Source organism: Schistocerca piceifrons, chromosome 3, assembly GCF_021461385.2.
Source record: "Schistocerca piceifrons isolate TAMUIC-IGC-003096 chromosome 3, iqSchPice1.1, whole genome shotgun sequence".
NCBI classification, from domain to species: domain Eukaryota; kingdom Metazoa; phylum Arthropoda; class Insecta; order Orthoptera; family Acrididae; genus Schistocerca; species Schistocerca piceifrons.
In genome coordinates, this window is record NC_060140.1 from 847,838,182 (window position 1) to 847,851,299 (window position 13,118).

At 42.3% G+C, this 13,118-nt stretch overlaps 1 protein-coding gene across 1 annotated transcript in view; it reads left to right on the forward strand.

Moving 5' to 3' along the window:
* LOC124789115 overlaps positions 1–13,118 on the forward strand; it is a 72,277-nt gene that overhangs the window by 12,698 nt on the left and 46,461 nt on the right. Inside the window, exon 2 of the mRNA XM_047256403.1 lies at positions 6,197–6,340. Within this exon, the coding sequence (XP_047112359.1) occupies positions 6,197–6,340 (144 nt within the window). The remainder of the gene's footprint in view (positions 1–6,196; positions 6,341–13,118) is intronic.

The following is a 13,118-nucleotide window of genomic DNA, read 5'->3' on the forward strand; positions in this document are numbered from 1 at the left end:
ATGGCTGTGAAAGTGGAACATCAGCGATCTTGGCGGTTTAATGTATGGTGCGGCATTATGGGAGGAAGGATAATCGGCCCCATTTTATCGATGGCAATCTAAATGGTGCAATGTATGCTGATTTCCTACGTAATGTTCTGCCGATGTTACTACAAGATGTTTCATTGCATAACAGAATGGCGATGTACCTCCAACATGATGGACGTCCGGCACATAGATCGCGTGCAGTTGAAGCGGTATTGAATAGCGTATTTCATGACAGGTGGATTGGTCTTTGAAGCACTATACCATGGCCCGCACATTCACCGGATCTGACGTCCCCGGATTTCTTTCTGTGGGGAAAGTTGAAAGATATTTGCTATCGTGGTCCACCGACAACACCTGATAACATGCGTCATCACATTGTCAATGCATGTGCGAACATTACGGAAGGCGAACTACTCGCTGTTGAGAGGAATGTCGTTACTCGTATTGCCAAATGCATTGAGGTTGACGAACATCATTTTGAGCATTTATTGCATTAATGTGGTATTTACAGGCAATCACGCTGTAACAGCATGCATTCTCAAAAATGATAATTTCACAAAGGCACATGTGTCACATTGGGACAACCGAAATAAAATGTTCAAACGTACCTACGTTTCGTATTTTAATTGAAAAAAACCTACCTGTTACCAACTGTTCGTCTGAAATTGTGAGCCATCTGTTTGCGACTATTACAGCGCCATCTTTCACAAAGCGAAAAAAGTGATCCAACTAAAACATTCATATTTCTTTACGTACTACACGAATATGTAATAAAAAAATGGGGTTAAAAACGCAGTTGATATCCGTTTGACCTATGGTAGTGCCATCTAGCGGGCACACCATAGCGCCATCTGGTTTCCCCCTTAAGCTAGACGAGTCTCGTTCTTTGTAGTTTTTTTGTTTAGTATACTGTATAAGTTAACTGAAAGAAATACGCAGAGAGACGAACATAGATGACAATAATTACACTGGAGTCACTGTGATTTGTGATGGGCCCTGGACATTACAAAAGTCGGTACATGGTTCTTAATATGGTGTGTGACCACCAAGGACGGCGATTCACGCTCTGCATCAAGCTCCCATGCCGGTCACAGTATAAAGGAGTTCTTGTGGTGCACTGACTACTGCTGGATGGTCATCAGTGTAACACATCTTCCCAACGCATCCACATGTGCTAGAATTGATTTAAGTCAAGGAAATGGCAGGCCAGTCCGTGCGCCGAATATCCTCTTGTTCTGAGAGCTCCTCCACCCGCAGGGATCAGTATTGTCACACACTGTCATCCTTAAAAATGAATTTAGCGCTGAATGGGCCCCTCAAAGACGCGCATGGGGGAGGAGTACAGTGTCACAAGGAAGATGACTGGTTAGTGTACCTTGTACGCCTGTGGAACAGTTTGCCTGCTCACAAGGTATCACCTGGACCACCAAACGATCATGCCCGGTAATATCCCTGCGTGTGTTGAGTGTTTCCACCTCTCACTGTATGAGCGTGTGTCCGGAGTCACTACTCAGACTGAATCTGCTCTTAACTGAGGAGAGCATGCAACCCCAGCCGTCTGTTGTCTAGTCTCTACGCTCTAAACACCATTGCAAATGGTGCTGCCTACATGTGGGTGCCAGCAGAACGTAATGTACTGGTCATCGGGTGAAGAGCCCTTCCCTACGCACTCGCCATGCCACTGTGAAGCGTGTGGTTGAGTGCATTTCAGCCTTGTTAAATGTGGTTCCAATTGCACCCCTGTTGCACAATGTAGCGGTCACCTGCTGCTGTAGTCGACTACGTACTCTCCATTGGGGTGTGATGCATGCGGTTCAGAACATTCTCTGTGCACTTGAAACAATGTTGTGATCAATATGACACTCCTGGGCTACAATGGTCACATTTCATCCTCATCCCAGTTTCTCGATGATTCTTCCACATTGGAAGTTACCCAGATGTTGCCTCCGGACCGTGTTGTAATAAAGAACACCACCACCAGAGTGCACTGTAACAGCTCACTGATTCACACACACTGTCTTTTCCCGTTCCTTCAACTGTCTTTTCCTCTTCCTTCAACTGTCTCGCGTTGTGGGGCCGGACCCCATTGCCCCGGTAGTCTTGCTAGTCTCACGCCGTGTGACGTCCGACTTGCAGTGCACGACTGGAGGCATCTGGCAACATACTGCTGCACTTTCATTCATTTACACCAAGTTGTTAATGTCTTACAAGGGTCGTTCAATAAGTAACGCCCCACATTTTTTTTTTTAAAAAAAAGCCATTGACATACGTAGACAAACGTTGTTGTTGGTGCTTCACATTTGATGTTCGTTCTGTACGCTGGTGAAGTTTCGAACCGTTCTGGCAGATGGCAGAGCCGTAGTACGACGTCAAAATGGCGTCTACATACGACTCACGTTACAAGCAGGTTGCTGTTACTGAATTATTGTGTGCAGAAATAGAAATCGTGGTGAACATCCATAGACGTTTGTGTACAGGGTATGGCGATCCTGCAGTTAATGGGAATACAGCTGGGCGATGGGTAAAGAAATTTACAGCCTGAGGAAATGCGGAAACAGAAGTCTATGATCAGCCACGCTCAGGTCGTCCTGTCACAGCCACTGCTCTAGACATGCTGAATCGTGCGTATGCCATTATTCGTGCCGACCGGTGCATCACAACTCGACAATTGGCTCTACAGTTGTCGGTCAGCACTCTAAACGCGTCTGCAATGATCTAAGCTCTTGGATATTCCAAGAGGTGCTCACAATGGGTTCCACGAATGCTCACAGCGGACAACAAGATTCAAAGAAAGGCCATTTCATCTGAATTGTTGGAGCGTTTTCAGACCGACAGAGAGGCCTTTCTGTCACAGAGCCGTGCAGGGTAGCCGCATGGTCTAAGGCGCCTTGCCATGGATCTCGTTTCTCCCCTCGTCGGAGGTTCAAGTCCTCCCTCGGGCATGGATGTATGTGTTGTCCTTAGTATAATTTTGTTTAACTTAGATTAAATAGCGTGCAAACCTAGAGACTGATGACCTCAGCAGTTTGGTCCCATAGGAAGTTACCACAAATTTCCAAATTTTCTGTCATGGATCTTCACGGTGGAGGAAGCTGGCTGCACCACTTTTCGCTGGAAACATAAAGGAGTGGCATCATCCTCATTCACCACAAAAGACGAAATTCAAGACAACCCCCTGAGCTGGAAAACTCATGGTGACAGTCTTCTGGGATTTAGATGGCGTCATTCTCGTGGGTGTGATGCCAAGAGGGTCAACCATCAAGTCAGAGGCATACGTGAAGACTCTGAATAAACTCAAGAACCGTTTCCAACGTGTTCCATCAGACAAGAATCCACCAGAAATCTTGCTCCAACACGATAATGCACGCCTACACATAAGTTTGAGGACCGGGAACACATCGCCAAATTGGACTGGACATCAATTCATCATCCACCATACAGTCCAGGCCTTGCACCCTCGGACTTCCATCTCTTTGGGCCGCTTAATGATTCTCTACAGGGAACACACTTTGAAGATGACGAGAGTGTCAGTTGTGCAGTGAAAACATGGCTGCATCTACAGGACAAGAGCTTTTACCAGCAGGAAGTAAATGCTCTTCCACAAAGTTGGTGTACGACCACAGAACGTGATGGAGACTACATAGAAAAACAGGACATGTATAATTGTTACCATATTCTGACTCTTAAAAATAAATACTTTCTAAGAAAAAAATGTGGGGCATTACGTATTGAACGACACACGTATTTTACTGTATCCAGCTCGCCCATAAGTTTTATGGTCTCCATAATTAAAGTTTCAATTTCAAAATGCTATAGAAAGAGAACCGTTGTGCACAATTGAAGCACTTTATAATTGACACAGTGGGAAACGTCATGCAACAAAAAGAATTAACGAAATTACACCAATAGATGGCTCTGTAAGTGTCTTAAGGTAAATGGGGCCGGCTACAAATGAAAGATTAATTGCAGTACTTTATGTAAGCCCATCTGCCATGGAAAGACTGTACTACATTGAATGGAAAAAACTGATTTTCAATTGTCCTGAGACCAAAAACTGTGTAAAAAGCAAAATGATAACAGCTTCCAGTTGTCGTGAGACTGGCGAATGACGTGGATAATATGCTGTCCAGCGTTACTGCCACAGGTTGAAATCGAGAAACAGTATGTTCCATGACAGATCAGAGTGTCTCGGAGGTCACATTCAGAATGCACTGTGCAATGTGTGCCTTTGATGCAGCTACATGTGTAATTGGAGTACTGAACACAACGTCTTTCTGATAACCCCACAGCCACAAGTCGTACTGCTTGAGGACAGTTGATCTTCATGGCCAGGCTGTAGGGAAATGATGTCTGATAATTCTAGCATTTCCGAAACGCCTGTGCAGCAGCCCCTTCCACTAGCTGTGCCAAGTGCAGAGGAGCGCCATCGTGTGTGTCCAGACATCGGCGCTATCGAAACATCGGAACGACGCTGGGGCGCAGATGACTCTCATACTGTTTACCGGTGACGGTGCATGTAACAGAACTCGCACGACCTGTCTCCTTGAAAAAATGTGTCTCCGTCATAAACTATGCCGTCAACTCGCACCATACAGTCACTTTTGCAGAATGAAGTGGCACCGGTTGATGTGCGTGCGGATTTTCTATTGCCCATATTCTGTCATCCTGCATATTGAGATGTTCTTGGAGATGGAAATGAGTTTTGTCTGTCCACAGAATGTTCCTTGGTCACTCATTGTCCACTTGCACATGAGAAAGAAATTCCAGTGTGATCGTTTGTCTTCGTAGCAGGCCGGCAACTGCTGAACATGGATGATTTTGTATGGATAGCAATGCGGAATGTGTTTTTTAGGATTTTATGTAACTTCATCGCAGGCACGTCCAGCGTTCAGGCAATTCCCCGTGCACTGCGTGTTTGCACACCACTGCTTGACCCCTCCTGTTGTGCTGTGGTCACATCTTCAACAGACGTCGGATTAATTACTTTCATCCCTCTGCCACACTACACTTCAAAAGAACCTGTCTTTTCGAATTACATAACCATCTTCTACAGACCTTTCGCAGACATTGGACCAATGCCTTTTTTCGTGCCTTTGAGTGTCTGGAATTTCTGCAGGTATTTCTCATTGCTATTAAAAAATGTTAACTCCCTGCCATTGAAGGTGTTGGCTTGCACATATTGTCTCTATATTTATTATAAATTATTACAGTTCATGTTAGAAACTGAAATGACCCACATTAAAATCATGTGAAGGGTAGATTTACGGACAGAACCAAGTTTCATGACATGTCACACAGTAAAATGTCATGACACAACAGTTGGAAAAACTTGACCTACATTGTCATTGGTGACGGAAGCTGGAAATCCGACAATGTGACATTCTGCAAGGAAGAACGAGTAAAGGAGCATTGATGGGTTAAATATTAAAGAATTTATGAAAACTTTACAAAAATGCATTGTAACATGGTAGAAAAAAAACATAACTGAGCGATATTCCATAAGCATGCAATTTCACTACAAGCCGCTTGTGTGGTACAGTGTAGAAACCTTCCAGAAATCCAGAAATATGAAATCAATTTGGAATCCCTTGTCTATACCACTCAGCATGTCATGCGAGTAAAGAGCTAGTTGTGTTTCAGAAGAACGATGTTTTCTAGAGCCATGTTGACTGTCTGTCAATAGACCATTTTCTTTGAGGTAATTCATAATGTTTAAACACAATATATGTTCCAAAATCCTGCTGCATATCAATGTTAATGATATGGGCCTGTAATTTAGTGGATTACTCCTGCAACCTTTCTCGAATATTGGTGTGACCTGTGCAACTTTCCAGTCTTTGGGTACAGATCTTTCACTGAGCAACATGAAAAACACTTGTACCTCCAACAGTATTGTACTCTGTCACCAGATCTCCCACAGATCATTGCCTATCCTGCTTTGCAGAGTGGGCAAGCCTCAGACCTCTGCATTCTGTGGTGAGGCACGGATTCCTGGTGATGTACTGTTCCCATTCACCGTGTCAGGTGGCGATCACTCCCTGTCTCAACATAATGGTCGCTTCCCTCTTTGACTCAGTAGCTGCCTAGTGATGATGAATTCACAGGACTCTTTGCCGTATTGCTGTGCATGCTGAGCTAGACACTGGTGCCCTCTGCTGTTGTTCTGCAGTCACGTGCGTGGTGGAGCAGAATGCGTGTGCCTGGAGCTGCAAGGAGACGGAAGAGGAGCGCCAGGAGGAGATACTGTGGCTGCTGGCCAACCGGTCCCTCATCTCCAGTTGGTGCCCCACCATCACTGAAAGGAGCCGCACCAGTGAGTACCACACTGCCTCTTGTAGCCAGCTCCTCATGGGGCTTGCTGCTGTCACTTAAACTAGCCTTACCTGTAATGGAATAAGCCTCACTGGCTGCGCAGTTTCATTGGATCGCTACCTGAAAGTGTTATTGTAAGTCTTATCCTTAAAATGTTCAAAATTGGAGGTTTAGCAATCTTTAATCATGTTTCTAAGATCTTACTGGTGATGACCAAGACTCTTACAGTCTCTATAATGTTTACACACAAGTAAGTAGGAAAGACATACATATGAGGAGCATAATAATACTTATTTCTTCAAAAGTAAAATTTCACACAGTACAGATGAAGTGATCACACTTTCTTTCACACACAGTTAAGCAGAAGAAAGCACAGAACTCTTACCACAATCACAAAAATTATTTAAATGATCCAAATCACACATTCTGATATCTGTTGCTCATAATTGTAAAAATGTTTCCTCAGCTTGATTTAAACACATGGAGAAGTAACACAGACAGTTCTCGATGTTGGTCTAAAATACAAACTAGCTAAACTAAAGCTAGAGGACACAAAGACTAAGAGCACAATGAAAGCACTCTCAGCTAAAAGTAGACTGACTGAAAATGGCCTGAGTATTGGCCTTATAGAGACTCACTCCAGGATATAACCAAACTTTGTTAGTTTATAACAGTTTACAAATTGCACACATGCTCAGAAAAAACAGAACATCTTGGACCACTAGAGATAGGATGTTCATATTCACAAAACATGTTAATTAACATGTTCTGTAGAAATGATTAGCATTTGAACCACACCAGCATCAATATTTCAGCAAAACACCACCTACCAGTAAAATGTGCATGTGGCTCTTGTTGTCACTATAAACTGTAGGTAATGGATTAGTGTGACTTGAGCAGAATTGCAAGATGTCTTGTAGATGTATGCACGAACTATACCATCAAATCATTGAGTTCGAGGAGGTTGCATTATTGGCAAGAGAGAAATTGATACATCCATCCAGAAAATTGTTGTTCATGTGGAAGGAAGTGTTTTGGCAGTGCAACAGATGTGTGCAGAATGGTTCACTGACTGCCGTAGAACACGATGAGATGTGTCAGGTCGCACCACCCAGACCATCCCGTGATAAGATTTACACCTCATCTGAATGGCATTGCAGGACAGATCTGTGTCCTTCTTGGTTCTGGTGCAACACAGTAAAAGTGTAACACACCGTACATTATCAGGGATGACAATAAGTCACTGTTTATCATGGCACCTACCTTTGATGAATGTGCAGAAATATGCTAGAAAACAATTGTGTATAGAATGACTCACTGAGAACAGGAATGGCATCAGACAGTTTTTTGGACAAATTCAGGTTCTGTTTGTTTGAAAATGATGGCTGCATTTTGGTTTGCTACAGACAGGAGAGCAGCATCACAGAGACTGTATTTGCACACAATATACAGTGCAAACTCAAGGCTTTATTGTGTTGGATGCTATTGGGTACAGCCACAAATCATAGTTGGTGGGTGTCCAAAGTATTGTGACAGTGTGGCCACGTGAATGATGTCCTGCAACCTACAGCCATGCCCTTTGTGTACAATACCCCTGATGCCATTTTTCAGCAAGGCCATGTACGGCCACATGTTGCTGCATGAACACATGCCTTCTTGGTATCACAGAATGTCAGCATTTGGCCCTGGCCCACCACATCACAAGACTTGTCACCAATTGAAAATGTGTGGAATATGGTGCAACACTGTGACCCAGTGCCAACCACCACACATGACCATCGGAAGGAAGTGAATGCAGCATGGATGGCTATACCACAGGACGCCATTCATGCATTATACATGTTGATGCCATCATGCATGGAACAAGCTATCAGAACATACTTGTGGCACCTCTGGCATAGAGTGCCCTATCTTTGACTATGATCTCTTTGGACTGTCATCTCCTGTACTCAGTCACAGTTGCAGCAATTCTCAGAGAAAACACCACTGAGGCCATCTTTTGACCAACATGAAAGACAAAATATCTGCTTCTTTTAGTGAAGGACAAATTAGAACCACAAATACTTGGTATATATAGCATTCCTTGTGAGTGTGGTCACCATTACATCAGGCAAACACAGAACTGCATCTCAAAAACACTGCATATAACACATTAGAAGTGAAAGTTGGGGGCATAAAGATAAATCAACAGTGGCAGAATGAGGGATATACATTTGAATTTAAGAGGAAAAATGTTGTGCCAAGCTAGTGGCTTTTGGTAGACTCTACTACAGTCTCATTGATAGGAACGTGAGCTACCAACTAAGCACATCGTGGAACACTGCACTAGCATCAATATGCTGAGAATGCACCCGGTAGTTGACACTTTGCAAGTCTGGGCAAGACTGAATGTACTGAGAGTCAAATGGCAGTCCGTGCACCCACCACAGGTCATCGAATCTCGAGCCTGGGGAAAGGTGGGGGAGAGATGGTTGCTGTTCAGGTATATATATGAGATGTCCACACAATCTCGACACTTTGCCAGAAGATAATGAGAGTGACACCCATTGAAACATTGCAGAAGTTCAATATAGCTACCTCGATGGGAGCCCAAGAAGATTCCATCAGCAATATATGCAAGAAGAAACTACATTCACATTTAAGGCAAACCTACATTTATAGAATTTGTAGATTTGCAGGAAGCTTTTGACAATGTCGGTTGAACTACACTCTTTGAAATTCTGAAAATAGCAGGGATAAAATGCAGGGAGAAAAAAGTTATGTTAAACTTGTAAGGAAGCTAGACCACAGTTATAAGGGTCAGGGGGCATGAAAGGCAAGCTATAGCTGAGAAGAGAGTGAGACAGGTTTCTAGCCTATCCTCTATGTTACTCAGTCTGTACATTGAGCAAGCTGTGAAGGAAATCATGGAGAAATTGGAAAGGGGGTTAAACTCCAGGGAGAAATTCTGTCAGAGTCAGCTAAGGCTTTGGAAGAGCAGTGGAATGGAGTGGACAGTGTCTGGAAAAGAGATTATAAAATGAAAGTCAATAAAAGAAAAAAAGAGTGATGGAATGTGGTCAAAGTAAATCAAGTGATACTTCAGGAATTAAATTAGGATATGAGACACTAAAAGTAGTAGATGAGTTTTATTTGGGCTGAAAAATAGCCAAGGATGGGCAAAGTAGAGAGGATACAAACTGCAGACTGCCAATACTGAGGAAAGCATTTATGAAAAAGAGGATTTGTTAACACATTGTGATGAAGCAAGCTGGGATCTCTTTACTTCATCTTTTGTTTTGCCATTTGACTCCTTAAATTCATTCTATTTTCACTTTTGCCTAATTACTATTAACATGCATGAGTATAATCTGCATTCCATAAAAGAGAGAGGTTGGCCCTCGGTCTTAAGGAATATAGCACCAGGTCTAATTTTGTGCTTAGTTTTGTGTGTATATTTAATTCCCTAATTTATTTTGACCATTTCTAGATAATATCTTTTGCTACAGATCATCATAGGGTAAAATCAGTAATTGTTTCGTGACTTAGATTCTGTTGTTGACTTATAAACACACATAAATTCTGTACTGATTATAAACATTTGGAAGAAGAACTAATAGTATTCTAAAAGTATTTATTTGGCTCTAGTTGAAAACATATTAGCAAAGCCAGCCCTTAACTAATTCCAAAATAAGTAAAAAGTTTGCCAAAAGTTTTGTTTGTATAACTATATCTGTTAATTTTTTTTATTTAAACAAATAATTTAGCCTAACCTTTGTGGTAGAAGGAACTATTAAAAAAGGAGGAATTGTTTGACATATTCAGTTCATTGAATGAGTCATGTTGTAATTGTAATTTCTGTAACTTAAACATCAAACAGTGTATAGTTTCAGTAAGTATTATTGTGAGGATATATGAAGGATGGATTTTTGGTCTGAGACCGTCAGTCCTCAGCCGATTTTCAGACAGGAATGATGTATTGCTTAAATTAACAACAATGCATCAGCTTAACAGTGGAATAAGTGTAACACAAATAGGCCATGTGTTAGATCAAGTAATGACAATAGTCTGTTCAATTTATTTGAGAAATAGTGTCACATGTACCTTATTATTCTGCAAGAACTGTGAACTTTGTGGTTAGGTTTTTACTGCTCATAGACGTTCAACAGCAAACTATTGTAGCAGTATGCTGATGTTTGCCTGCAACCTATTAATGAGGCTTATCAAATTTATCAATAGTGAACTGGTCATATAATTGTGTAATTTTTGGGCTTGTGAACAGTGAAAGTAGGTAGTTCAAATAACTATTGAGAATGTACTGAATTGAGTTGTGGATAAAAGAAGTTCATCCACAACTTGATGAACATCAGGATCAGTTTATAGGGCACATCCTAAGTCATCAAGGAATAGTCAGTTTGGCAATGGAAGGAAGTGTAGAGGTAAAAATTCTAGAGAAAGAGCAAGTTTTGAATAAATAAGTGTATACAAATGGTTTGTAAGTTGCAATTGTTATGCAGAGAAGAAGATACTTGTACAGGACAGCCTAGCTTGGAGATCTGTATCACGTAGTCTCTAGACCAAAGACTGCAACAACAACATTTAAACAAATATGCTTTCATACACACTAAACTTTCACAGATTTTTGTATGTGATGAATTGTATCAGAATTAAATAATAAACTGTTCAAATCTCCCTTTTCTGATGAACCAAGCCCAAACCTCATTGCAGTAGATTCTCTCCATCCACAAAATTCTCCTGCTATGCAATCAAAAATTCTTGGAACCCATAACACACACTGAAACTCTTGCCCTCAAGGAACTAGGGCAACATGGACAACACCACCTCAAGAAGCTCTCCACCCTGCTCATATCCTTGCCGCCTCGGTGTACCTCTGTCCACCACCTTTACAACATCCTCCAAACCTCTGCCATGTCCCCTCATAGCTGGCAAACCCTGTCTTGTAGACCTACTACACTTACCCCACCATAAAACTCCCTCCCGCCACCATACAAAATCCAGAACCTAAACAGACCCACAACACAATCATAAACCTTTCCTCCAGAAATCTTAGCCCCACAGAAATATCAATCCTTTCCAAAGGCCTCACCTATTGCCCCACTCCCAGATTCAATCATTCAGGACTTGTTAAAGACCTCCTTTCATTCTCCCAGTTGCTACAGTGGAAATACTTTTTCACCACCAACCCTACCAATCAGACACAACCAAAGACCAATGTTGAACCCTGCTTAACTCAGTTCACTCCTCCATCCAACTGTGATCCACTTCCACTGACCCCAGATCACCACCTGTTAACTTTCCAGAATTTTTTAACCTCACACTTTGCCTCATCTTCATTCCCCAAATCCCTCAACATGCAAACTAACCTTACATCTGCAAAAAGAACCACAGTCCACCATTTCAAAACTGATCCCAATCTTAAATCCTACCTGTGGACAAAGGCTCTACCACTGTTGTTTTGAATCGCAAGGATTACCTGGCAGAAGGACTCCACCAGCTGTCAGATACTTCCACCTACAAGCCTTGCCATAGTGATACCATTCCAGAATTCCAGTCACTCCTCAAATACTTAGGCCCATCCCAGAACCTTTTCACAGAGTCCATCTCTCTGCTCACCCCTACCACTCCCCACACCCCTAAATTCTACATGCTTCCTAAGCCCATAAACCCAACCACCCAGGACATCCCATTGTGGCTTGTTACTGTGCCCTCACTGAGAGACTCTCTGCTCTCATAGACCAACACCTTCAACCTTTACCAGGAACCCACCTTCCGATATAAAAGATACCAACCATTTCCTCCACTGGCTCTACACAGTTACTGCCTCTTTGCCACACAGTGCTCTGCTCATCACTATTGATGCCACCTCCCTTTACACTAACATCCCTAATGCCCATGGCCTTACTGCTATCGAACACTACCTTTCACAATGCCAAACCAACAATCTCCTTCCTAGTCACCATGACCAACTATATCCTCACCCACAATTACTTCTCCTTTGAAGGCATTACCTACAAACAAATGGGGCATCTTCATGGCACCATCTGATGGCAACCTATTCATGGGCCTTCTAGAGGAATCCTTTCTAAATACCCAGGATCCTAAAACCCTCACCTGGTTCAGATTCATTGATGACACCTTTGCAATCTGGATCGAGGGTGAAGACACCTTGTCGACATTCCTCCAGAACCTCTACAATTTCTCCCCCATTTGCTTCATCTGGTCCTACTCAACCCAACCCAACAAGCCACCTTCCTAGATGATGACCCCTATCTCAAAGGATGTTGTGTGCAACATTGGCTCAGTTTCAAATAGTGCAGTTCATGACCTAAGTTCATGGCTTGTAGAAAACAAACTAATGCCAAATCACAGTAAGACTCAGTTTTTACAGTATCAAACACACAATTCAACAAAACCAGACATTTTAATTTCAAAGAATGGGCAAATGATTAGTGAAACTGAACAGTTCAAATTTCTAATTTCTAGGTGTTCAGATAGATAGTAAACTGTCATGGAGAGACCACATTCAGGATCTTGTTCAAAGACTTAATGCTGCCATTTTTACTATGCGAAAGGTATCTGAAGTGAGTGATCATTCAGCATGAAAATGAATCTGCTTTGCTTATTTTCATTCACTTATGTCGTATCGTATTATATTTTGGGTTAACTCTTCACATTCTAAAAGGATATTTTTGGCTCAGAAATGATCAGTTCGGGTAATAAGTGATGTAAGTTCACCCCTGTGGTGTAAGTCGACCCCTGTTCACAAGTCTGAATATTTT